The 27,326-nt window shown below is 49.1% G+C and overlaps 1 protein-coding gene across 2 annotated transcripts; it reads right to left on the bottom strand.

Moving 5' to 3' along the window:
• Positions 1–223: 223 nt before the first annotated feature.
• Nt5m (5',3'-nucleotidase, mitochondrial) lies at positions 224–20,076 on the bottom strand. Of its 2 annotated transcripts, XM_070026779.1 has the most exons (5): positions 19,705–20,070; positions 14,175–14,275; positions 9,592–9,652; positions 1,391–1,505; positions 224–1,018 (listed from the first exon to the last, which is right to left on the bottom strand). In XM_070026779.1, the coding sequence occupies exons 1-5, from the start codon at positions 19,975–19,977 to the stop codon at positions 876–878; spliced, it is 693 nt and encodes a 230-aa protein (XP_069882880.1). In that variant the 5' UTR covers positions 19,978–20,070; the 3' UTR covers positions 224–875. The 2 variants fall into 2 exon arrangements, with proteins under 2 accessions (XP_069882880.1, XP_069882881.1); XM_070026780.1 differs by lacking the exon at positions 1,391–1,505 and having other exon boundaries at positions 19,705–20,076.
• Positions 20,077–27,326: the final 7,250 nt, after the last annotated feature.

The following is a 27,326-nucleotide window of genomic DNA, read 5'->3' as shown; positions in this document are numbered from 1 at the left end:
GTAGGGTCCAGCATTCCATAGGCACCACCCCCGCCACCCTCAGGGCCATCTTGCCTTGGCCCCATGTGGCATCCTGTGCAAGGCCCAAGCACAGGGGACTGTACCCCTCATCCCAGCTCTTCAGGGTGTGGAATCCCCACCCCAAACACTCCTGTGACATAGTTCCTTAGGACTATACACTAGAATACCTTGGGGTATAGTGAGAAGAGGCCAAAACATAAGGTTACGTGTGAACAATTTATTTCTCATGCGTTCATTGAACATCAAGCCTGCTGACTCCTGCTGGGCCCCGCGTGGGGTCTGGAGATAGGAAGGGAGCGGCTCTGGTGCTGGTCCACAGGCAGGGCCAGCATATCATCCCCCAGCACAGAGCCTGGGAGCCATTGGAAGCTGCTGAGTGTACTGATACATGATGGACCAGGTAGAGAGAGCAGATGAGGTGGCAGGCAGGCCAGGTACCATATGGAGATAGTGAGGGCTCCTGCCCACCGGAGGTACCTCATGTCCAACATCATGTTCCTGGCCCTCCTTGCTAATGGGCTGTGAGCTCTAGGACAGGGTACTCCAACAGCTAAGGAACCTCCCCCGAGGGTACACCTGAACAATGGCCTCAGCTCCTTCCTGAAGTGATGCCCAGGGGTCCTTGGCAGCAAGGAGCCACTGGCTGAGGTCATCAGAACTACCTGGGAGCAGGGTCCCTAGTGCCCAGCCCTGCCCTCAGATCAGGTTAAGGCCTGGCAGGGCTGGGGAAGGGGACATGCAGCAGGAAGTCACCTTGGCCTGGCTGTGAAGGAACCCCCAGTCCAGAGCACTAGCCATTGGACCCCACAGGCCCCCGCTGGGAACCCTGAGGTGGAGGCCGTAGGAGAGGAGGATCAGCGGGGCCGCTTGCTATCCAGGATGGCCTTCCAGTCGTCCGCCCATGAGTGCATCCTGCGGCGAGGAGGCTGCAGCTGCAGGTGCTGGTTGTGGCAGGCTGTGAAGAGGATATGCTCCCAGGTGGGCTGTGCCTCCACACCTGTATGGGAAAGCGGCATCTCAGTCCAGAGCCCGGGGCTCACACAAGCACCCATCTGGCAGATGGTGTGAGGACTCACACACAGGAACTGCTCTGCACAGTTTCTGTGACTTCATCTCCACCCTGCGGCTGAAGGGTCTTTGCCAGTCTGCCCTGCTCAGCCACCTGTGCTGGACTGGAGTGGCTGACACCAACCGCACAGGCTCTTTGAATATCCACACTTGCAGCTCCAGACTGGACATGTGACAAACACCTGGTGAGACGGATTGGGCAGCGGGCCCAAGGAAGCGGCCAAGGGAGTATCCCTCAGAGGAGGGGGGCATGAGGCCCAGGTCAGCCCACCTGCTCCTCCCCCTACCACAAGACACTTGCCTAGGATGTCTGGCCGGTCGTCGATGAGAAGGTCAGCAGAGACTACAGTCTTATCTCTGGTGAGCACTATTTGCTCCAGAAAGTCAGGGCCTAAGTGCTTCTCCACCCAGGCATACTGCAAGGACAAGATGAGAAGAAAGTGACATCAGATAGGTGGAGGGGGTCGGCCTAGGACCTCAGCACTGACAAGGGAAGGAAGGGGGCTAACACGGAGGGCTGGGAGGAAGACTGGTCAGCTCAAGAAGCTGACGCTCAGAGGGACACATCTCTTATCCATATTCTATAGTTAGAGTACGGCGGAGTCACTGCTGAAACCCAGACCTAAATAGAAAAGCTAAAAATTTACACTTTCTGCTCATTATAAGATGCTGTTAAACGCCAGGTGTGGTGGCCACACCTGTAATCCTGGCACTTAGGAGGATTATAAATCTGAGACCATCTCAAAAACAGAACACTATGCGAGGTGCCAGTGGCTCACACCTGTAATCCTAGCTACTCAAGAGACTGAGATCTTAGGGTTGCAGTTTAAAGCCAACCCAGGCAAGAAAGTCCATGAGACTCTTATCTCCAGTTCACCACTAAAAAGCCAGAAGTGGAGATTGTGCTTAAGTGGTAGCGTGCCAGCCTTGAGTAGGGACAAAGCCCAAACCCTGAGTTCAAGACCCAGTACCAGCACAAGAAAAAATAAAAATAAAATAAAATTCCATGTAGATAAAGAGTTGTTGGAGGGACCCCAGGAGGCCCTGACTCCAAGACAACCTGGAGGGAAAGCAGGAGACTTCATGAAACCCACCACCCCATGAGCCAAGACTAGAGCTGTTCCAAAAACAGAAGCAAAGGGACAGACAGGGAGGTTCTCCACTTCACCTCCCCGCCCTCCCCAAGTCACGTGGCTTTCAGGCTGAGGATCAAACTCAAATCTCAGAGATGGATTGTCCAAGCCAGACATGGTCCACACTATGCAAAGGTTGGATGGGCCCCTCCCCAAGTCCACTCAGAGAAGCAGAGCCCAGGCAGCCTCAGGCCCCAGGGATGGGTGGCATACAAGACTAGAAGACTACTACCATCAAGCCCAGAGGTTTCAGGATGGGCAGCTTGACCTAAGGCCCTAGAGAGGTACCACACACTTTATCCACCACCCCTGTTGTGAAGATGAAATGGCCAGATTTAAGTAGCACAGTCCACTTGGGAAACATTAGCCAGCTGAACAATAACTTTAGATGTCGTTCACAGGCTATGAAGTCCACACACTTACAATTGTTCTAATGTAACCATTGTGTCACAGTACAGCTGATCCTGATAAAGGTCCCCCCACCAAACAAGGACACCCACCCTGCTGCGGAGTATTCTAAAACTGTCATGTGGGTGAAGCCAGCAGACAGTAGTGCCTCGCTCTGTTTCCTTTAGCTTTAGGTGAGACTTTCTAAAATCTCTGGCAAAAATTAAGACTTTGTTCTTCATGCAGTCATTTTATATTAAGAAAGCTGTTTCCATTCCCCTTTTGTAGTCATTTTGAATTACCATTCCCATGAACACAGCTTAGTATATCCCTGGCATTATGAGACCATTACCACACCTCACTATAGAATGTTCCTATAGCCCCATACCTATCAGCATGAAACATCAAATTTTTAAATAAATATTGGAGCTACAGGTTGAAGGTCTGTCCCACTAAAACTCAGGTTGGAGCTAAAGTCTCAGGTGAGACAGTGGTAGGGGTCTGTGGTGGGTGAGGTCTGTGGAAGGAGTTTCTGGAGAAGAGCCTGCAGGAGGTGGGGCATGAGGACAGTGTTTAGCTCAGGGTGGAGTCTCCCCCCACACATACACCCCCCTCCCCGCCACTCCCGGGTTGTGGGGCTTGAACTCTGGGTCCGGGAGCTGTCCCTCAGCTCTTCAGTTCAAAGCAATCACTCTACCACTTGAGCTACAGCACCACTTCTGGTTTTCTGGTGGTTAATTGGAGATAAGAGTCTCACAGCCTTTCCTGCCTGGGCTGGCTTTGAACCGCTATCCTCAGATCTCAGCCTCCTGAGTAGCTAGGATTACAGGTATAAGCCACCAGCACCTGGCATCAGGGTGGAATCTTTAAGAATGGAGATCACTGTCTGAGGTAGTGGGTCAGTTCTCACTCTCTCAGGAATGGATTAGCGACCCTGACATTGGATTTCCTTTTGCTTTCCTCCATGGGTTAAAACCTCACGAGGCCTCATCACATGCTGAGCAGATGCCAAGAGCCTAATCTTGGACTTGTCAGCCTCCAAAACTGTGAGTCAAATTAAAAAACTCTTCTCTTTATAAAGTAACAGACACAGACAACTGGTATGGCCCACCATGAGCCCTAGTGTGAGGGTACCAGGCAGCCCCAGCAGGTGAACCCCTACATTGTAGGCAGTGTGACTCTAACCCCAATCCGTGGAAGAACCTATGGCTTCTTTACATGGTGAAAGGACACCCCAAGTCTATTAACACATGTCTTACCACAGGTCATTAAACTGGCAGCAGCTAGACAAGTGAGTGTAAAATGTAAAAAGAACTTTAATTCATTATCTTTGTCTTGAGGTATAGGCAAGTGCTCTACCACTGAGTTTCCCTGGATTCATTATCTTCCTAAGTTTAGAAGCTGGCCTACATTCCTATTTGAGATGAAAGAAAGAGGTTCAAGTCTGGGGGGGCAGAGGGGAGGGGGATTGTTTAACACTCATTCCTAAAATCCAAAGCAGACTCTGGCAGACATGTCACCTGGAAACCAGCCTTCAAAGCACCAGAATATGCTCCCCTTCCCACCCAGCCCCCACTCCGTGCACCATTACCCCTTCATTGGACTAGAAAAGGACAGAGAAAATGTCACACCTGTGCACAACACCTTGCCATAGAGTTTAAAATTTTTTCTTCTGGGGAGAAATAAAGCAAGAGTCATGCTACTTCTGTTCCAGGTCAGGTGGAGCCTGAGAAGAGATGGATGAGGCCTGGGGAACCAGGAGTCTCCAGCCTTGGCTCACTGCTTCCTGCTGCTGACCATAGGCAAGTTGCTTAGCAACTCCCCCCCCCCCCATGCCTCAGTTTTATTGTCTGTGAGAAAGGGTAAGGGCAGTCTCAGTAAGGCTGCTGTGAAGGCCATGTGCACCTCAGACACCCACACAACCTGTCAATGTGGTACCTGCCAGTCAGATGCTATCCTCAAGTCTGGGGGTAATGTTGGCTAGCATCAGGCAGAAAGAAAGTCTGATGCCTGGATAGAGCCCTGCCCTGACTCACAGCATGTGACTGAGGGTGAGCTAGCAGCTGTCAGTTGGGTTCCTGGTCCCTGACAAGGCCTTTAAAGGGAATCAGCTCCAGGGACATTGCTCACAGAAACACATTTATAATACCAGATGATCTGCTTCAGTGGGCAGAGTTGACCCTGGAGCTCTGTGAGTGGTCTAGGGTCTGAGTACAGACTAGGCTACCATGAGGGCAACACATCCTAACACACAGGTCCTGAGACCAGCCCCAGCATGGGGCAGAGGAACCATGAACAGCCACCTCCCCCAGCCACCACCAGCCAGGGAGACCTGTCTGCCTGTGTATGGGGGTCAGGGATGGGTGGGTTGAGGAAGCAGAGGAGCTACTTCCGTCTCAAATGGGTAGGAGCTTGTGAAGAAGTTAATGCACATAGCTTGGCCCTGCCCCAACCACCCTTTCCAGTCAGGCCCAGTAGCCTAGGCTGGCGAGACAAAATCCAGCAAGACTCAGACTCAATACAGAGTTCCTCAAGTACACTGCATACTTTCCTATCTTCGTGACCTTTTACAGTGTCTCGTTTCCTCTACCAAGTGACCCTATGTGACCCAGCCTGGTCCCTGGTGAGAGTTGAGGACTCTAACCACTGCTGTCGTGGGAAACGGATGTGATTTCATAGGTGGTCCATGCAAGAGTCATCCCTTCCCTTATGGGGCCCTATTTTTGGAAGTTACTCTAAGAACATAATAACACAAAGACTTTTTTAATAGACATCACCAGCTACCAACAGCAGTTTTTTTAAAGAGCAGTGTTTGACAGAAAAAAATACTAAAAATATAGTATCAGGTTGAAAAATGATATTAAGCCATATGAGATTTAAGCTTTATTAAAATGCATGTATTATTAATGGGCATCTGAGTAAAACTGGGAAGGGAACATGTCAGATGCTAGCAGCATTCCTTCCTCTAGGTGGCAGGAGTGTAGAAATGGGTTTCTACTTTTTCTTTTATTTGGGTGACATAGCCACCATCACTGCCCCAGTCAGCCATGAATGGTGACCTGGCAGGACCTTTGAGCCCCGTCCTTCCCCCCTTGGGTTTCCATGCCCACAGTTCCCAATCCCTACAAAGAAGGTAGCTGGTGGGGCTGTATTCAACCCATCCCTGGGCTGCAGGGTGGGGTATTCATGCTCAGCCCAGAGACCCCACCTGTGATGGGAGATAGGGCAAATCACAAATTAGATTCTCTCTGGACTGTGAAGCTTGGTGGCAAAAGCCATTAATGGAGATCCATATGATCTCAGGGTCCTAGATGCATCTTTGCTGAATATCCAGATGCTCTATAGTTTTAGTTCCAACATCCTTCTAATAAGCCCTACATGTGCTCAGGTTAAAGCCCTTGCTAACTGTCACCTGCTCCTCTAATGTGCTGCTTGCATGAGATGGAGGCTGGCTGAGAGTCCAGCTCAGGGTGGCAGATGTGGACTGGCCCCTCTGGCTGTGTTATTGTTAGGCCCATTGAATGGGCTGCCTTCACAATCTGGGTCTCAATTTCTTTATCAAATCATAAAAGCATGCCTGTCTCCCAGGGAGCAGCTATAAGTGTAGAAGTCATAATGAAAAGAGTCCCTGGCATAATAAAGTTTCAAATAAATAGAAGTGGTTTTATGACAACTCTCTGGTTGAACACATAGATCTAGTCATCCAAAACGAAATGCCCAGTGCTCCTACCCAAGAGCCTGGCCCTGCTCTGGGAGGCTGGAATCAACAGGGAATAGGAAGGCCAGTTAACACCCTCACAGATGTCAGAGATAAAGTCACATGACTATCCTAGTGGTGTTGGGTCGTTCATAAAGAACAAAGGACAAGAGACAGAACTAGATGCAACATGAAGGTGCTTTAGGCTTGGTGGTCTGGAATTGTGGGAGACATCCAAGCAGAGTGACAACACAGAAACAAAAAGATAAGAAGCACTGTGGCTGGAGACAGATAGGCAGGCCATGAAGGCAGGGTCAGAAATTTGCATAGGGGTCTGGGAAGTTGGCTCAGTGGTAGAGTGCTTGCCTCACATGCATGAAGCCCTGGGTTCAATTCCTTAGCACCACATAAGCAGAAAAAGAAAACACAAAAAAACTAGAAGTGGCGCTATGGCTCAAGTGGTAGAAGCTAGCCTTGAGCTCAAGAGCTGAGGGACAGTGCCCAGGCCCAGAGTTCAGTCCGCAGGACCGACAAAAAAGAAAAGAAATTTGCATAGGATTTTTTTTTCTGGTTGTGGGGCTTGAACTCTGGCCAGGGCGCTGTCCCTCAGCTCTTCAGCTCAAGACAAGCGCTCTACCACTTGAGCCACAGCGCCACTTCTGGTTTTCTGGTGGTTTATTGGAAATAAGAGTCTCACAGACTTTTCCTGCCTGGGCTGGCTTTGTACTGCAATCCTCAGATTTCAGCCTCTTGAGTAGCTAGGATTACAGACGTGAGCCACCAGTGCCCAGCCAGAGCCTTACATTCTTACTTGGCTTTTTCATTCAGAGCTGGTGCTCTACCACTTTAGCCATACCTCTAATTCTAGCTTTTTGCTGGTCAATTAGAGATACCAGGCTCAAAGACTGACAGGGCTGGCTTTGAACCATGATCTTCAGATCTCAGCTCTTGAGTAGCTAGGATTACAAATGTAAACCAATAGTGCCAGGCTTGCATAGGTATTATTTTTCCCAATTTATTGTTGTTTTAGAGGTCATATACAGTGGGGTTACCTTTACATATATCCGGAAATAAGTACATTTTCTTTTGTGTAGTATCATCTGTTCCCTGGGGCTTGAACTCTGGGCCTGGGTGCTGTCCCTGAGTTCTTCAGCTCAAGGCAAGTGCTCTACCATTTGAGCCAGAGCACCACTTCCAGTTTTCTGCTGGTTAATTAGAGACAGTCTCACAGACTTTCCTGCCTGGCCTGGCTTTGAACTGTGATCCTCAGATCTCAGCCTCCTGGTAGCTAGAATGAGCCACCAACACCCAGCTGCATAGGTCTTTTTAAAGGGAGATCATTCACATGGGCCCACACAATACGCCTTATGAAAGGCCTCATCAGCTCTGTTGCTTTGGAGTTGATGTGAAGAGTTCTGGGAGGAAATACTGGAGTGATGGCAGGCAGAGGAGACAAGCAGACATGCCAGGATGTTTTAGAAAGAAAACTCTCAGGAACTAGACTGGAAGGAAGGGATGACACAGGGGGTTGGGATGCATAGAGCAGAGGGTGGTCGGCATATAGATATTGTACAAAGCCACAGAAATGGGTGATTAGAAACCTGCCTGCCAATCTCACTCCAATAAATACAGTCTGCCTCTAGTCCCTCTTCATCCATGCACTCAGCCAACCATAGACTAAAACTGCACGTGTACTGAACATGTGCAGACTTCTCATGACTCCCTAAATAATACTGCACAATGCTATTCCCACAGCGCTGACGCTTTATTTAGTATGAGTCACCTAGAGATGATTTAAAGTCCAAGTCATAAGCTGGGTGCCGGTGGCTCACACCTGTAATCTTAGCTTCTCAGGAGGCTGAGATCTGAGAATTGTGGTTCATCCATGACACTTGTCTCCAATTAATCTCCAGAAAACCAGAAGTGGCGCTGTGGCTTAAAGTGGTAGAGCACTAGCCTTGAGCTGAAGAACTCAGGGACAGACCTCAGAAACAGCACCCAAGGCCCAGAGCTCAAGTCCCACAACCAACCAAAAAAAAAAAAAAGGAATGTAACATATGTGAAAGTACCATCTGTATAAGCATCCACAGGTGGTTTTTATGTGGGGAAGGCCTTGGAGCCATCCTGGCCTTGGAGCTATCAAGTCACCTGGCCCCTAGGTCTTAAGCTAAGAGGTCTGTCAGTCACCTATGGGGCTGAAACATGGGAAGGCACTTCTTCCACTGAGTGTGGAGGTGGGAGGAGAGGAAGGTCGAGATACTCAGCAGAACTTTTGCTTAAAGGTTTTAACCCCTGAACAGGAGAGGCCTGGGTGGGCTGGAGAGAAGCTACTGGGAAACCCTGGAGAGGGGCCAAGTCCTGAGTCCTCCATCCCTGTGCCCCACCTCCTAGATTATATACCTTGCCTCTAAACCCCAGTAACTATAGCTTCTCAATTTCCAGAAAGGTCTCCATTTCCCTATAATTCTACTTCTTTTTAATAGCAACAAAGAGTATGTATGTAGCAAAATGAACTTTAGCCATTTCTCCTTGATCAGACTTTTACTTTTAAGATAAGGTCATGCTATGTGGCCCAAGCTGTCCGAGAATTCAGGCTCCATCCTCCTGCATTAGCTTCCTGAGTGCTGGCATTTCAGGCATGTACCACCATGCCTGGCTTTTGGTGAGACTTTTCATACAGAGCTAAAGATATAGTTCAGAGTGGAGCCCTTGCCTAAACTATGCCAGGCCCTTAGTTCATTCCCACTACCATAAAAAAAAGGGAGGGGGGCTTTTGTTTTGTGTTTTGTTTTTGTTGAACTCTGAGTCCTGGGTACTGTCCCTCAGCTCTTCAGCTCAAGGCTAGTTCTTACCACTTGAGCCACAGCACCACTTCCATCTTTTTCTGCTTGTGTGGTGCTAAGGAATCAAACCCAGGGCCTCATGCATGCAAGGCAAGCACTCTACCACTGAACCACCTTCCCAGCACCAGGAGGGAGGTTTTTAATGTAAAGATGTCCGTGAGCCTCTGTTTCTCCTTTGCCTCCCTCTCTGCTGCCTCCATCACCTAGCTTCTTCTGGGCCAGGTGCATCTGATGAACAAGAGGGATACTTTCCTACTGAGCCTGCTTCCAGAGCAAGGGGCACCACCTAAGCTGGTGCTAGAGGCTGCCTCAGGAGCAGAGCTGCTGACACAGAATCAGGGAGTATGGAGGGGGCCCCAGTCTACCAGTCCACGCCCAGCAGCCCTTGCCTGGGATGCACAGGGCACATATGGCCAGCCTAGAGCAAGATGGAACACCTTACCTTCTCATAAGGACAATACTTGAACATCTTGATGGGGCTTGTGCAGATGAAGACATCAGTGCTGCCAGGAAAGATAGGACAGTGAGCCAGCAGCCATTACCCCACACCTCTCCACCTCCCAGCCTTCAGTGGGGCAGGTCTGAGCCTGCACCAGTTATGGGAGAAACCCAGTGTTCCACACCAAGACTTCAGCTTGTATTTCTGTCTTACTCAGTAGCCCTGGGCAGCTGTAAGTGACTCCACCCTGACCATAGGCAAGAAGCTCAAGGATGGGCACTGGACTGCTGAGTTAATGAGAAACTCTCCAAAATCTCAATAGAAAACTAAAGGAGAGAAAGACATTTGGCAACAACCAACATAAAAAAAAAAACTGCAAAGGGTTGGCTATAGTTCAGGGGCCGTAGTGCATGTACCTTGTATTCATAACACTTAGGGCTAAAGCTGGGCGCCTGTAATTCTAGCTACTCAGGAGGCTGAGATCTGAGGATCATTGTTCAAAGCCAGCTTGGGCAGGAAAGTCTTTGAGATGCTTATCTCCAATTAACTCCCAGAAAACCAGAAGTGGTGCTGTGGCTCAAAGTGGTAATCTTGAGCTGAAAAAGCCTTATGGACAGTGCTCAAGCCCAGAGTTCAAAACCCACTGCTGACAAAAAAAAAAAAAAAAAAAAAAAAAAAAAGATCTAGAGTTAGACACCCCAGAACCAAAAACAGAGAAAGGAAAAGTACAAGGATGAGAACTGGGGCCTTGGGCAGTGCAAGGAAGCAAGGAATAAGGAAAGAAACCTATGAGGAGGAATTTCTGTAGTTCGGGCAAGTTTTCCAACTGTAGGCTATGTGGGAGCCAAGCTCTCCAGCTGTGGCTCCTTGAGAGCAGTATGGGAACTGCATGAGGGCTGTGCCTCCCACAGTCATGGCTAGTCCCAGCTATCTGTAGGAGAGCTGACCTTGACCCAGACTAACCTCCCAAGTGCCTTCTCCTCCCCTCAGGACCAGGGTCCCTTACTACCAGTGTCTTCTGGCTCAAAACATCTTCATTAGTGCCAGTGTGTGCCTCTGGCACCATACCTGCTGGTCCCTCAAGCTGAGCTATAAGACTTGTGTTTTCCTCTCTGGTCCCCGGAAGCCTGTGGGTCCCTGGGACATGGTGACTGCTGTTTTCATTGCCTCGCTTCATGGACTCTGCATGCTCCGTGTGCCCTTTGTACCTGCTGTGGCCCTAAATCTTCGGCCTCTGCCCCAAGGTTCTCATCCCTGCTTCTGCAAAAGGTGACATCACTGGGCTGGGAAGGTGGCTCACTGGTAGAGCGCTTGCCTTGCATGCTCAAGGCCCTGGGTTCAATTCCTCAGCACCACATAAGAAAAAAGCCGGAAGTGGCGCTGTGGCTCAAGTGGTAGAGTGCTAGCCTTGAGCTGAAGAGCTGAGGGACAGCGCCCAGGCCCAGAGTTCAGGCTCCACGACCGGACCCAAAAAAAATAAATAAATAAAAGGTGGCATCACACAGCGGTCTGCTTACCTCCTGTGAGGAGCCCTCTCAAATGAGGCCTGCTCTTCCTCATAACCCAAAAAACCTCAGAGAAAAGCATCTCTGCCTTTTCTCCCCTGTCCCTTCTAAATCCCTGAGTCTTAAGGCTTGGGCCACAGACCTTTCACCAACATGCCCCTGCCTCCCTCCGCCAGCCTGCCCCAGCACTTCCTTGCTGCTCTCATCTGCCATTTACATCCCTCCACTATCTTCTTTACTCACTGGCTCCATGCCGACATCTACCAGGTGTCAGGATGCTCAGTGGCAGCATACAGTACACACCCACACATGTGCCTCTTACCCCTCAATACTTCCACTCTTCCCTGGTGCTGGGGAGTACCACTCTCCACCAGCAGGGCTGGGGGTTCCGTTCGCTGCTGCCTAAATTTCAGTTTCACACTTGTCCTGGCCAGCCACCACCTCTAAAGTCTCTGGCACGTCTTCCAACATCCCGGATGCAATTCTTCTGCCTCATCTAGACAGACAACTCGCCAGTTTTGTGGGATCCCTTGCTCCCCAACTCTGCCCAGCTAGGACTCTGTGATGCATTCTACCTGTATCTCTCTGGGGGAGGTCTGGGCAGATACTGAAAGAACCCAACTACCCAATTCTTCCCACCTGCAACCAAGCAACTGAAGGCTGATAGAACAGGAAATTCAGGGCCAAGCGCTGGTCGTTCATATCTGTAATCCTAGCTACTCAGGAGGCTGAGATCTGTGGACTGCGGTTCAAAGCCAGCCCGGGCAGGATAAACCACCAGAAAACCATAAGTGGTGCTGTGGCTCAAGTGGTAGAGCACTAGCCTTGAGCTGAAGAGCTGAAGGAGCACCAGGGCCCCACCAAACAAACTATTCCAGATTTATCTAAGTTCATCAGAAAGGCACGCAGGTTGTACCTCTGGGACCCTGAGCCCCACTGTGTTGGACATTCTGGTTACTATGAAAGTACTTCAAGCAAATGGCCTTGACTCCCAACTATTTTCCCTCTAGAATGGGATAATCATTTTGACATTATCTAGTTCATTACTAGAGTATTCCATTCCTCAAACTCTACTATAAGGTATTCTATCTTTGGAAAATATGCTTTGTAAAATCATTTTTTTTTTCAAAAAAAAACATGGACTGCTTTACAAATTTCCATGTTGTCCTTGCACAAGGAGGGAAGCTACTCTCTGTGTGGTTCCAGTTTTAGTACATAGGCTGCTGGAGTGAGCACTTCAGTTACTCTGTGTGTGCATGGATTTGCATGTGCATGCACACTAGTCATAGAGCTTGCTCGACCTGGGCACTGTCCCTTACTTTTTTCACCCAAGCTGGGACTCTACCACTTGAGCCACAGCTCCACTTCTGGCTTTAAGTAGTTAATTGGAAATAAAAATCCCAGGGACTTTCCTGCCTGGGTGGTTTTGAACCTGGATCCTTAGGTTTCAGCTTCCTGAGTAGCTAGGATTACAGGTATAATCCACTAGTGCCTGGCAAAAAGTGTTCTTTTCTATATGCAGATGCTTCTTGACTTACTAGGAGGATATATTCGATAAGTTAAAAATATCCAAAGGAGCCGGGCGCTGGTGGCTCACCTGTAATCCTAGCTACTCAGGAGGCTGAGATCTGAGGATCGAAGTTCAAAGCCAGCCCGGGCAGGAAAGTCCATGAGACTCTTATCTCCAATAAACCACTAGAAAACCAGAAGTGGCAATGTGGTTCAAGAGGTAGAGCGCTCACCTTGAGCTGAAGAGCGCAGGGAAAGCGCCCAAGCCCCACGACCGACCAAAAAAAAAAAAAAAAAAAAATCCAAAGGAAGGGGGTAACACTATTCCAAAAAAATGTACTCATGGCCTTACTTATGTAACTGTAACCCCTCTATACATCACCTTTACAATAAAATTTTTAAAAAAGAAATAACAAAAGTAGAAAATGCACAGTGCAGGCATTAATGCTAGATACTCAGAAAGATCATGGTGCTGGAGCCACCGGCACCAGGCCTGTGAGACTCTTTGTCTCCAGTTAACCACCACAAAGCCAGAAGTGGAGCTATGGTCAAGGTGGCCAACTACCAGTCTTGAGTGAAAAAGCTAAAGGACAGGGCCCAGGTCCTGAGTTCAGATCCAAGTACCCTGAGCACACCCATGAAAAAAGGAAAGCATAAGCATTGTACTGAGGATGTAGCTTAGCAGTAAAGCACTTGTTTAATATACATGAGGCCAGTTCAGTCTCCAATGACTCTCACTCTTTCTCTGTCTGTGTGTGTGTGTCTCTCTCTCATACACACACACACACACACACACACACACACACACACACGCGCGCACGCACACGAAATGGATGAACCCTGGAATCATTACATGAAATGGATGAACCCTGGAATCATTACACTAAGTGAAGAAGCCAGCCCCAAAAGACCACATACTGTATGATGGCATTTACATGAATTGTGTAGGTGAGGCAAAGCATTAGAGACAGGGGAGATGAGTGGTGGCAGAGGCTGCAGAAGAGCAGGTGTGGCTGGGTGCTGTTAAAGCAACCAGGGTTTTCTATACTGCAGTGAAAAAATGGTTCTGAAACCATTAGTGGCGATGGCCATACAAGTTTGTGAATACTCTAAACACCATCAAAAGCCACTTTAGATAGTGACTTGTACAGGGTAAGAACCATAAGTCACAGATTTTTTTTACACAAGGTCCCAGAGAAGCTCATCACACGTTGCTCATGGTCTCTGGGGACTGTGCGCTGAGGCTATTGGGAGGGGCTCAGCCTGAGGAACCTCTCATTTCAGTAGATCTCAAATGACATCTCCAGCCTTCCTAGACCTTCCCTTCCAACCTCCTGCTCCCCATCTCTCCTCAGCATTTAGCATGGTCTGGGGTCTTCTACCCTCACTCCCCAACTTGCTTCATGCCTGCTGGGGACTGTCAGCCCCTATGCTGTGAGGCACTGACTTGTGAGTGCCTTGTGTAGTAGGGTTTTAACCAGAGTGCTGCTCAGGGCTGAGGACAACCAAGGGCTGGGTGGCAGGAAGGAGGTGTAGATTGTACAGTGAGGTCCCCTGCGTGGGCAAACTTACTTTTGGAGGTTGGCCATCTGCTTCATAGCCTCCACGGCTCCTGGCAGAGGCTCCAGTTCAAAGAAGAAATTCTCTGACTCCCAGATGCTGATGGCCTTCTCCTGAGAAGTAGAGAGAGACGGGGTTACCTGCCGGGTCCTGGGCCTCTCACTGACCCCCGCTGGCTGGGAAAGGAGATTTTACCTTACCCTCACCTCTGGGGATGTCTCCTGGGAGGAAGGGAGAGGGCAAGAGCACACGTGTGAGTGCACTCTCTCTCTTTCCAGGGAAGATGTGATTTCTACTAAGATCCAGCAGTGACCAGATAAAGTGTCAGGCCATGGGCTCCTATGTCAGCGATAGGAGAGACACCTAGTGCTCTCTGGGACCTGATGCCAGGGATCATGAACCACATATTTGCTAGGCATGATCCACATGGGCAGTAAGGTAGTTGTTCTAAGGGTGTACAAGCCTAGCCATCGTAGTCATTACAGTTGAGAGCTAAAGCAATTCAGAGAACCTTCAGTGTGCCTGGTATCAGGAGCAAGCGGTAAGGAAGTCAGGGTATAAAGACAATTGGGAAAGTTTTACTCTTCACTGCATGCAACCAGAACAGCTGTGCTTTTAGCTGGGCTATGTGTTAAGATATCAATATACACTATAAAAAGGCAGGGAGGTTTTGTTGATTATAAAGTTTAAAATCGCTGGGCGCTGGTGGCTCACGCCTGTAATCCTAGCTACTCAGGAGGCTGAGATCTAAGGATCAAAGTTCAAAGCCAGCCCTGGCAGGAAAGACTGTGAGACTCCTATCTCCAATAAACCACCAGAAAACTGGAAGTGGTGCTGTAGCTCAAGTGGTAGAGCACTCACCTTGAGCTGAAGAGCTAAGGGACAGCACCCAGGCCCAGAGTTCAAGCCCCACAACCGACCAAAAATAAAATAAAATAAAATAAAGTTTAAAATCAAGCCAGGGGGATGGGAAGGTAGCTCAGTGGTAAGAGTGCTTGCCTTGGGCTGGGAAGGTGGCTCAGTGGTAGAGCGCTTGCCTTGCATGCCTGAGGCCCTGGGTTCGATTCCTCAGCACCACATAAGCAAAAAGAAAAAAGCCAGGAGTGGCGCTGTGGCTCAAGTGGTAGAGCGCTAGCCTTGAGTTGAAGAGCTGAGGGACAGCGCCCAGGCCCAGAGTTCAGGCCCCACGACTGGACCAAAAAAAAAAAAAAAAAAAGAGTGCTTGCCTTGCATGCATGAAGCCCTGGGTTCGATTCCTCAGCACCACATAAGCAGAAAAAGCTGGAAGTGGGGCTGACGCTCAAGTGGTAGAGCGCTAACCTTGAGCTGAAGAGCTGAGGGACAGCACCCAGGCCCAGAGTTCAGGCCCCACGACCGACCAAAAAAAAAAAAAAAATCAAGCCAGGTGCCGGTGGCTCATACCTGTAATCCTAGCTACTCAGGAGGCTGAGGTCTGAGGATCGTGGTTCAAAGCCAGCCCGGCCAGGAAAGCCCGTGAAACTCTTATCTCCAAGAAACCACCAGAAAACCGGAAGTGGTGCTATGGTAGAGCACTAGCCTTGAGCTGAAGAGCTGAGGGACAGCACCCAGGCCCAGAGTTCAGGCCCCACGACTGGACCCAAAAAAAAAAAAAAAGAAAAGAAAAGAAATACATACATGCAGGCACTTGTGCTGAGTGTGGTAACACACACCTGTAATGCCAACATTTGAGAGGTAAAGGAGTTGTTCAAGTTTGTGTTCAGCTACATAGCAAGACCCTAACTGAAAAGACAAACAAAAACAACAAAATAGATCTTTATTTTTCCTAGGAGAAAGCTAAGGCTCAGAATGGGGAGGATATCTACTTGAAGTCACATAGCCTAACAGTGGCCAAACTAGAAGGTAGACACCACCACTCCCTCCTCCCCATTCCCCCACCCCCACCTTATCTCATCTCCCAACTCCTAGGTAAGCTTTTTGCTTTAGATGGTTGAGCCAGGCAAGGAGAAAGTGACAAATCTCAGGCACTTAGAAGGGAACCTTGGGGCTGGGAAGGAGGCTCAGTGGTAGAGCGCTTGCCTTGCATGCATAAGGCCCTGGGTTCGATGCCTCAGCACCACATAAGCAGAACAACAACAACAAAAAGGCAGAAGTGACGCTGTGGCTCAAGTGGTAGAGCGCTAGCCTTGAGCTGAAGAGCTGGGGGACAGCGCCCAGGCCCAGAGTTCAGGCCCCACGACCGGACCCCCCCCCAAAAAAAGAAGGGAACCTTGGTCCTGAGTGTGCAGTATAGGAAGTGCCTCTGTCCAGCCAAGATATGGCATCAGCAGTACCCCATTGTCAGCTGAACCAGTGTTGACCAATGCATGGCAATACTAAGATAGCACACCTCTTGTTTGAGCTTCACAGCCTACAATGGCCTAGGAGTGCTGTCCCCAGTTTACAGAGAAGGAAGAGTGGTTTTTTTTGTTTTTTGGTTTTTTTTTTTTGTTGGTCCTGGGGCCTGAACTCTGGGCCTGCGCACTGTCCCTCACTTGAGCCACAGCGCCACTTCTAGCTTTTTCTGCTTATATGGTACTGAGGAATCGAACCCAGGACCTCATGCATGCAAGGCAAGCATTCTACCACTGAGCCACCTTCCAGCATGTTTTTAGTTTTTTTGAGACAAGATTTCATTATGTTGCCCAGGATTGGCTTCCAACTGTCAATCCTTCTGCTTCTGCCTCCTAACTGCTGGGATTACAGGTATGTAGTAACACACTGCCCTGCCTAAATTTTCTTCAAGGCCATGGAAGAATAATGACACTACCGGAACTTAAAGCTCACCCATGGAGGGAGAGAGGGAGTTAGAGGGAGTAAGAGAGTGGTGGTCCTTGCTATGTGACCCTGAGTTCCCACCTTGTTCAAAGAGACACTTTCATCTACATAATGGAAACGGGAACCCAGCCTCTCCTTACAAGGTCCTTATAGGATATAACAGGTATGCAGGCCCTGGCACCTAAGGACAGCTTCTCAGCACCCATGCCCTCCCTGACACTAATCTGCTAAGAAACACTAGTCAAGGCAATCTTCCTCTCTGGGCTCAGTTTATCTATCCCAACGGTTAAAATGAGCTTTTCTTTCCACCTCTGCCTTATCTCCCAGAGTACCCTGAATATCAGAGAATACAGAGTGCAGGGGGCATTCGTTTACCAACTGAATGTGGAAAATATTTGGAATCAGTTTTAATTAGGTCTCAGCACCAGGAGAGGCCAGCTCACCACAACAGGTGCTTTCTGCCCCTCAGCAAATCAAGTTATTGTGGAGGTGGCTTTTTGAAGTCAAAAGAAATGGCATTCATAAAGACAGCAAAAGCCGGGTGTTAGTGGTTCACGCCTATAATCCTAGCTACTTAGGAGGCTGAGATCTGGTTCAGAGCCGGAAAAGTCCATGAGACTCTTTGTTTTGTTTTTGGGTCCAGTCATGGGGCCTGAACTCTGGGCCTGGGCGCTGTCCCTCAGCTCTTCAGCTCAAGGCTAGTGCTCTACCACTTGAGCCACAGTGCCACTTCTGGCTTTTTTTCTTTTTTTGCTTATGTGGTGCTGAGGAATCGAACCCAGGGCCTCATGCATGCAAGGCAAGCACTCTACCACTGAGCCACCTTCCCAGCCCCTCCATGAGACTCATCTCCAATAAACCACCAAAAAACCGGAAGTGGTGCTGTAGCTCAAGCGGTAGAGAGCTCACCTTGAATAAAAGAGCTGAGGGACAGCGCCCAAGCCCAGAGTTCAAGCCCCAGGACTGAAAAAAAAAAAAAAGCAAGAGAAAGAACAAGACCTTGGAGTCTGGAAAGCTAAAAGTGTGTGTGTGTGTGTACGTGTGCGTGTGTGTGTGTGCGTGTGTGTGTGCGTGCGTGCGTGTGTGTGTGTGTGTGTGTGTGTGTGTGTGTGTGTGTGTGTGTGTGTGTGTAGCAGATAAACTGAAGTCTCCAGTCTTCCTTGGCCCCTTACTATCTCATGACTTAGGGCAAAGTTCCTCCTCAGCAAAAATGGAAATAAGCAATGTCTACCTACATGAAATAAAGCAGTGAACTTGGGACTACACAACTGGTTCTGATAATCACACCCTTCTCCTCAGCACAAAACCCTCTGGTAGTGACCATATGTGGCCAATCAAGAGATGCCTGATAAACTCGTCATAAAACAGTTGAAATTTACAAACCAAGGTTTCTGATTTTAAACATCCCTACCTGGGATTTTTAGCTATCCCTGCTAGACTTAGGAGGCAGGGCATTGGGGGGAGGGGGTGGTTTCCAGTGGCATCTACTGTGATCACTATTGATTCCTATGTGGTATCCTAACTGGCATTATCATCTTTAAGCCACCATTATCACTGGGCACTCTACATCCAAAGCAATAAAGAAGGGAAGAGGGTAAAGGCATTGATCCAATCAGTAGTGCAGAATTAATTGCCAGTGTGACTGCCTTAGGGATAAAAGAGGACTTAATTTATATCATTTAACTTATTTAAATTAAAGGGGGGGGCAGGTGCTGGGCTCACCTGTAATCCTAGCGATACAGGAGACTGAGATCTAGGAAAGTCTGTGAAACTCATATCTCCAATTAACCACTCAAAAACCAGAATTGGAGGGTGTGGCTCAAAGTGTTAGAGCACTGGCCTTGAGCAAAAAAGTTCAGGGGTGGCACCTAGGCCCTGAGTTCAAGTCCAACCACCGACAAAAAAAAAAAAAAGGTAACATGGTGGGTGCTGGTGGCTATAATCCTAACTACTCAAGAGCCTGAGAGGGGCTGGGAAGGTGGCTCAGTGGTAGAGCACTTGCCTTACATGCCTGAGGCCCTGGGTTCGATTCCTCAGCACCACATAAGCAAAAAGAAAAAAGCCGAAGTGGCGCTGTGGCTCAAGTGGTAGAGCACTAGCCTTGAGCTGAAGAGCTGAGGGACAGCGCCCAGGCCCAGAGTTCAAGCCCCGCGACCGGACCCAAAAAAAAAAAAAAAAAAAAAAAGAGCCTGAGATTCAGGGGCTGGGAAGGTGGGTCTGTGTTAGAGTGCTTGCCTTCCATGCATGAGGCCCTGGGTTCGATTCCTCAGCACCACATATGCAGAAAAAGCCAGAAGTGGCCCTGTGGCTCAAGTGGTAGTAGAGCTTGAGCTGAAGAACTGAGGGACAGTGCCCAGGCCCAGAGTTCAGGCCCCATGACCAACAACAACAACAAAAGAGAGGCTGAGATCCAGAGGATCTCGGTTTGTTGACACCAGTGCGGAGCAGAAAGAAACCAAGGCACGAAACAAACGACTTACAGCCAAAAATAGCAAGAATTTAAAAGTGAGAAGATAGTTAGATTGCTAGAAGCGGGCTGTGATGGCTGGGGAAACTGAGAGCTGTGGCCCCTGGCCCTCCCCAGGTCCCTCCTATTTTGCCAGAAGACCACCCCAAGGCTAGGGCTTGTGACCCGCCCAAGGTCATACAGGTTGCTTGTCTCCAAAAGCCCGCGCAAAAGGCGCCCCCGAGCCCGGGTCTGGGCCGGCGGGGGGCGGGAAGGGGGGCCGGAGCAGGGGTCGCTTACGCTCAGCCCGGGCCGCAGGCGGTCGTACTGCTCGGTCACCCAGAAACCACGCCGGTCCTCCAGCGCGACGAAGGGCAAGTCCGGGAAGCGCGCGCGGAACTTCTTGAGGAAACCGCCCTCGAAGTCGGCCAGCACGCCGTCCATGTCCACCAGCACCCGCAGGGCGCGGTGGCTCCCCGCCCGGCCCCTCGGGTCCCCCGAAGCCCGGCGCCGCCCCGTCGGGACCGCCGCGCTGCGGGGCCACCGTGCGCACCGGCTGCCCAGCCGGATCATGGCCCCTCGCCGCCGCCGCCCGCCGTGGGTCCCGGGGTCTGGGAATCGCCGCCCTGCCGTGGCCGACCTGGAGCCATGACCACCGCGCAGGAGAAGCCCCGCCGCTGGGAGGCTCGCGGGGGGCGCGCGGGGCGCGGGGCGCAGGGCGCGCGGGGCGCGAGCGCGCAGGCTCGGGCCCCAGAGCGAGGCCGCGGCGCGCGCCCCACGCGGCCGCGCGGCCCCGACATCCTTAAAGGGACCCGCGGCTGGCGGAGGTGGGGCCGGGGGGCGGAGCCAGCGGGGCGGGGCGGGGCGGGGCGCGGACAGCTCCAGGTGCTGTAGGCTTCGGATGTCCTCCCTCACGGTTCTCAGCTTGCAGCTCTCTGCCAGGAGCTGTCCCGGGCTCCCTCCGTCCACCGCGGCAGCAGCAGAGGATGGAGCAGCCGTGGCCCCCCACGAAACAGACCTGTGTCCCGGAGCAGCTGGGGGCCTCCACGACACAAACTTGGGTCTTTGGAGCATTTGCTGCGTTGTGCTGTGAGCCAGAGAGAGTTCCAGCTGCCCTGGAACTTAGATTCCTAACGAGAGGATGAAGGAACCAAAGTTGAGCACCTCAGGGTGCTCAGTCAGAGGCCAGTAGGGAAAATGGGGAAATAGGAGTTAGGAGCCCACACTGTCCCTTGACCCGACCCAACCCAAATGGCATCTCAGGCACAACTGGGGAGATCTCATGGCATTACCTTGATTGACTTGTTCACTGAAGGATCTGTCTCCGGTGCCTTCCAACAATGCCTGGTGGATAGTTATGTGTTCAATAACCTCACGCATACACTTAACAAACAGGGTTGTTTTGTTGTTATTGTTGTTGTTTTCTACCAGTACTGGGGCTTGAACTCAGGGCCTAGTCACTGTCCCTTACCAGAATCATATCTCCACTTCTGGCTTTTTGCTGGTTAATTGGAAATGAGTCTCTTAAGCGGACTTGGAAGCATGGTTTTTAGATTATAGAGCATCTAGATCAATAAATTGCTTTGTTTTGATCAATTATTGTGGCTTGAACTCAGAGCCTGGACACTATCCCTGAGCTCTTTTGCTCAAGGCTAGTGCTCTACCACCTTGAGTCACAGTACTTCTGGTTTTCTGGTGGTTAACTAGAGATAAGAGTCTGTCGACATTCTTGGCCAGCTTGCTTCAAACTGTGATCCTCAGATCTCATCCTCCTGAGCAGCTAGGATTACAGGCATTATAGGCAGGATTACCAGTGGCCAGCATACAGTCTTTTTTTTTTTTTTTTTTTGCCAGTCCTGGGCCTGAACTCTGGGCCTGGGCCCTGTCCCTCAGCTCTTCAACTCAAGGCTAGTGCTCTACCACTTGAGCCACAGTGCCACTTCCAGCCTTTTCTGCTTATATGGTGCTCAGGAATCAAACCCCGAGCCTCATGCATGCAAGACAAGCACTCTACCACTGAGCCACCTTCCCAGCCCAGAGCCGATACTCTTTTCTTTTTCTTTTTTTTTTTTCTTTTTTTGTCGGTCGTGGGGCTTGAACTCTGGGCTTGGGTGCTGTCCCTGTACTCTTCTGCTCAAGGCGAGCACTCTACCAGTTGAGCCACAGTACCACTTCCGGTTTTCTAGTGGTTTATTGGAGGAAGAGTCTCACCTGCCCCGGCTGGCTTTGAGCCAGAATCCTCAGATCTCAGTCTCCTGAGGAGCTAGGATTACAGGCATAAGCCACTGGCACTTTGCTCAGATACTCTTAATACTCTTAATAATAGGTAAGAAAAATAAAAATGTTTGTACTGAGGCGGGCAAGTATAGCCCCTCCTTTTTCTGTTTGCTGCATATTGCTACATGCAATCCTGCCATGATGTGATGCCACACACTGCCCTCATCAGAAGCTGAACTAATGCCCAATCTTGAACTTTAAACATCTGGAACTGTGAGCCAAATAAACTTCCTTTCTTCCTAAGTAGTTTGCCTCAGGCATGTCATTACAGTAGTGAAAACCAACTGCTACAGTCATTAAAGGCTCTTTGAGAACCCTGAGACTTAGAGCCATGTGACACTCTGGCTCTGAACTGCTTGGCTGAAGGGCTTTCAGATTCATAAACTCAGGAAGCAGGTGGCTCACACATGTAATCTTAGCTCCTCGGGAGGCTAAAATCTGAGAATTACAATGTGAAGCCAGCTGGGCAGGAACCTGGAGACTCATCTCCAATTAATCTCTAAAAAGCTAGAAATGGAGCCACCACTCAAGTGGTATAGCCCAGCTCCTGACCTATGTTCTTTCCTCTTCAGCTATCCAAAACAGAGGCCACTGGTTGAAGAAAGTTTAGCACCAATGCCAGGAGGGGGGTAGAACCTCAGATGCACATGATGTTCTTGCTCTCTCTGTAGAGTTGTTTGTACTTGTCCCTACCCTGTGCTGGTCTCATTCATCTGTATGTGACATCTCTTTTCACCATTTTGGGTGGCTTGCTTGCTTGTGCTGTTGAAGAAGCCAGTAGTCTTGGTCTTTGCCTTTCTGAGAATAAATAAAAGTTACACTTTAAGTTTCTATGGAAAAGCAGAAAAGAGGAAGAAGAATACAGTTGTCTGATGAGGAAAGGTATGCAATGTTTTTCAAAAATGTGGGGCTCAAGCCAGGCACCGGTGGCTCACGTCTGTAATCCTAGCCACTCAGGAGGCTGAGATCTGAGGATTGCCGTTCAAAGCCAGCCTGGGCAGGAAATTCCATGAGACTCTTATCTCCAATAAACCATTAGAAAAACAGAAGTGGCACTGTGGCTCAAGTGGTAGAGCGCCCACCATGAGCTGAAAAGCCCAGGGACAGCACTCAAGCCTAGAATTCAAGACCCATGACTGACAAAAAAAAAAAAAATGTGGGGCCCAAGGAAGCAAATTACATGTAAAGGATTTTAATAATATTAAAAACATTTGTGGGGGCTGGGAAGGTAGCTCAGTGGTAGAGTGCTTGCCTTGTATGCATGAGGCCCTGGGTTCGATTCCTCAGCACCACATGAGCAGGAAAGGCTGGAAGTGGCACTGTGGCTCAAGTAGTAGAGTGCTAGCCTTTAGCTGAAGACCTCTGGGACAGCCCCCAGGCCCAGAGCTCAAACCCCACAAAAAAAAAAAATTGTGTTTCAAAGTATACAATCGAGAGGAAAAACACAACCCACAGAACAGAAGAAAAATCTGCTAACTATTCTTTTTTTGGGGGGTGGGGGGGTCCGGTCGTGGGGCCTGAACTCTGGGCCTGGGTGCTATCCCTCAGCTCTTCAGCTCAAGGCTGGCACTCTACCACTTGAGCCACAGCACCACTTCCGGCTTTTTTTCTTTTTGCTTATGTGGTGCTGAGGAATCGAACCCAGGGCCTCATGCATGCAAGGGAAGTGCTCTACCACTGAGCCACCTTCCCAGCCCATCTGCTAAAAGTCTTGTGTCCAGAATATATAAAGAACTCCTACAATTCAACAATAAAATAGAAATAGCTTCATGTACCAAGTGCTGATGATTCAACTCTGTAACCCTAGCTACTCAGAAGGCTGATATTTTGGTCGGTCGTGGGGCCTGAACTCTGAGCCTGGGCACTCTACCACTTGAGCCCCACTTCTGGCTTTTTCTGCTTATGTGGTGCTGAGGAATCGAACCGAAGACCTCATGCATGCAAGGCAAGCACTCAACAACTGAGCCACCTTCCCAGCCCGGCTGATATCTTTTTTTTTTTTTTTTTTTTTTGGTCAGTCTTGGGGCTTGAACTCTGGGCCTGGGTGCTGTACCTCAGCTCTTCAGCTCAAGGCGAGCACTCTACCACTTGAGCTACAGCGCCACGTCCGATTTTCTGGTGGTTTATTGGAGATAGGAGTCTCACGATCTCTCCTGCCCGGGCTGGCTTTGAACCTTGATCCTCAGATCTCAGCCTCCTGAGTAGCTAGGATTACAGGCGTGAGCCACCAGCACCTGGCCCGGCTGATACCTTATGAGTTCAGTTCCCTTAGCTTTTTCACTCAAGGCTGTTACTCTACCACTCAAGGACATATCTCTAATTTGGACTTTTTGCTGTTTTTTTTTTTGTTTTGTTTGTTTGTTTGTTTGGGTCTGGCCGTGGGGCCTGAACTCTGGGCCTGGGCACTGTCCCTCAGCTCTTCAGCTCAAGGCTAGTGCTCTACCCCTTGAGCCACAGCGCCACTTCTGGCTTTTTTTTATGTGGTGCTGAGGAATCGAACCCAGGGCCTCAGGCATGCAAGGCAAGCGCTCTACCACTGAGCCACCTTCCCAGCCTGTTGTTTTTTTGTTTTGAGATAAGAGTCTCATGAGCCCGGCACTGATGGCTTATACCTGTAAATCTAGATACTCAGGAGGCTAAGATCAGAGGATTGTGATTCAAAGCCAGCCCAGGTAGAAAAGTCTGTGAGACTCTTATCTTCAGTTAACCACCAGAAAACCATAAGTGGATCTGTGGCTCAAGTGGTAGCCTTGAGCTGAAAAGCCTCATGGACAATGCCCAGCCCCTGAGTTCAAGCCCTACAAGTAACAAAAAAATAATCTCATAGACTTTGCTTTGTCTGTTTTGAACCAAGTTCTGATTTCAACTTGATTTCCTTAGTGCTTCATCTTGGGAATTCTGTAAACACTTTGGGATACAGGTCGTGTGTTGTGTGTGTGTGTGTGTGTGTGTGTGTGTGTGTGTGTGTGTGTGTATGAATAATATATATATATAATTTCCCAGTATTTTCCCTCTGTGTAAAGCCAACTCAGTGGAGAAAGGATAGTCTTTTTCAGCAAGAAGTGTTGGAACAATTAAACATTTTTTAGCAAAAACAGTTCACACCTAGCAGGACAGCTATTATTGTTTTTTTTTAAAACCTAGGAGCCAGACATGGTAGCTCATGCCTATAATCCTAGCTACTCAGGAGGCTGAGATCTGAGGAAAACCAGAAATGGCACTGTGGCTCAAGTGGTAGAGCGCTTGCCTTGAGCTAAAGACTTCAGGGACAGTGCCCAGGCCCAGGGTTCAAGCCTGATTGAAAAAAAAAAACCTACAAGTGTCTGGAAGAGACATGATCAACAAAAAGAAAGAAAGCAAGAAAGCAAGAAAGGAAGGAAGGAAAGAAGGAAGGAAGGAAGGAAAGAAAGAAAGAGAGAGAGAGAGAGAAAGAGAGAAACAAATGAAAGAAAAGAAAAAGAATTAAATTCTAGCACAGGCTACAACATGGGTGAAGCTTGAAAATGAGCTAGCCACAAGAAAAGAAACATTGTAGGATCCGCCTCTTTTTGGGGGTAGTCAAGTTCATAGAATATGAGAATGATCACTGCCAGGGAAAGAGGAAAATGAGGAGTTGTTTAAGGGGTATATAGTTTCAGGATTTGCAGTGTGAAAATATTCTGGGAATTAGTTGCAAAACAATGTAAATAGACAACACTGCTGAACTGTAGACTTAAAAATGGTTTAGATTAAGCTGGGTGCTGGTGGCTCACGCCTGTAATCCTAGCTACTCAGGAGGCTGAGATCTGAGGATCGTGGTTCAAAGCCAGCCGGGGCAGGAGAGATTGTGAGACTCCTATCTCCAATAAACCACCAGAAAACCGGACGTGGCACTGTAGCTCAAGTGGTAGAGCGCTCGCCCTGAGCTGAAGTGTGCAGGGACAGTGCCCAGGCCCAGAGTTCAAGCCCCAAGACCGACCAAGAATTAAAAAAATAATAATAATAAAATAAATGGTTTAGATTGCTGGGTGCTGGTGGCTCACACCTATAATCCCAGCTACTTAGGAGGCTGAGATCTGAGAATTGCAGTTCAAATCCAGCTCAGGCAGAAAAATCTGACTCCAATTAAGCACCAGAAAGCGGGAAGTGGAGCTATAGAGCTGTAGGTCAAAGTGGTAGAGCACTAGCTTTGAGCAAAAGAACTCAGGAGCGGTACCAAGGCCCTGAGTTCAAGCCCCATGGCAGACAAAACTAAAAGGCTGAGTTTGATGCCAGCCCAGGTAGGAAAGACTACGAACTTAATCTCCAATTAACTACCAATAAACCAGAAGTGGAGTGCTAGCCATGAGTAAAGAATCTCAAAGACAGGGCCCAGGCTCTAAGTTCAAGCCACAGAATCAGCACCTAAATAAATAAATAAATAAATAATGTTTACCAAGTCCAGAGTTCAAGCTCCACAACCAACAACAACAACAAAAAAAAATGTTTAAATGGTTGCTAGATGATTATTGTCTTCCTACCCTCCTTTTTTTTCCTGTTCTTCATTACTCTCAGACTAACTGGCAGGCAAAACAAATTTCCATTCACTGAATTTAGGAAGATGGACTTGTTACTTCCTATGCTCTCATTGAAATCCTTAGTTCCTTGATTTCTTCCAGGTCTTCCTTTACAAGTCCCTGCTTAAAATGTAAAGTGGGGAGAGGGGGCTGGGAAGGTGGTAGAGTGCTTGCCACACATGCATGAGGCCCTGGGCTCGATTCCCCAGCACCATTTAAGCAGAAAATGACGCTGTGGCCCAAGTGGTAGAGTGGTCGCCTTGAGCTGAAGAGCTGAGGGACAGAGCCCAGGCCCAGGCCCCACGACTGACCAAAAAATAGTCCAATAGTAATGTTGATGATCCTGACCTAGGCTAGTTCTGTGTATTTGGACTCACTGAATTCAAATCCCAGTACTGCCAAAATTAATTAAATGTATTTATTTTTGTCGGTCAAGGGGGCTGAACTCTGGGCCTTGGCACTGTGCCTCAGCTCTTCAGCTCAAGGCTAGCGCTCTACCACTTGAGCTCTACCACTTGAGTCCTTTTTGTTTTTTTTGCCAGTCCTGAGGCTTGGGCGCTTTGAGCTGCTTTTGCTCAAAGCCAGCACGCTACCACTTGAGCCACAACGCCACTTGCCGCTTTCCACTTTATGTGGTACTGAGGAATCGAACCCAGGGCTTAATGCATGCTAGGTAAGCACTCTACCACTGAGCCACAGTCTCAGCCTTTTTAGTTACTGTTTAAAGCGGCGATGGGAATTGACTCCGACATGACAGGTAAAGCGCTGTGCCACGGAACGTTATCCTCAGCTCTACGGCGCACTCTGTACGCGTCAGTACTTGCTGCGCAAACCTTACGCGCCACGGAAGTGAGGGGGCGGTGTTGGAAACAACTGGAGAGCGATTGGATTGGTTGTTCAGTCACTGTATGCTAATGAGCATAAAATTTGAAATGACGGTAACATCTAAGTTTTTAAAATTCTCTGCAAATTATGAAAACAAAAGATATTCTGTAGGATGTTTAGCTCTATATCCGCCTGGGGCAGAGATATATTAATTTATGAACAACTCACCGTAAGCAAAATATGTGTTGATTTTTCTGACTTGGGAAGGACGAACTACCTTCCGTT

This window comes from Dipodomys merriami, unplaced genomic scaffold, assembly GCF_024711535.1.
Source record: "Dipodomys merriami isolate MVZ:Mamm:240054 unplaced genomic scaffold, mDipMer1.0.p SCAF_19, whole genome shotgun sequence".
NCBI classification, from domain to species: domain Eukaryota; kingdom Metazoa; phylum Chordata; class Mammalia; order Rodentia; family Heteromyidae; genus Dipodomys; species Dipodomys merriami.
The sequence above is the reverse complement of the archived record's forward strand: the minus strand, read 5'-3'. Positions and strand labels throughout refer to the sequence as shown.

Excerpts from the sequence above, each read along its gene's own strand:
- Nt5m (XM_070026779.1), bottom strand. The coding sequence starts at position 19,977 with ATGATCCGGCTGGGCAGCCGGTGCGCACGGTGGCCCCGCAGCGCGGCG. Across the intron at positions 1,506-9,591 it reads AGTATTGTCCTTATGAGAAG|TATGCCTGGGTGGAGAAGCA; the intron begins GTAAGGTGTTCC and ends TTGTCCTTGCAG. Across the intron at positions 1,019-1,390 it reads CGACCGGCCAGACATCCTAG|GTGTGGAGGCACAGCCCACC; the intron begins GCAAGTGTCTTG and ends TTTCCCATACAG.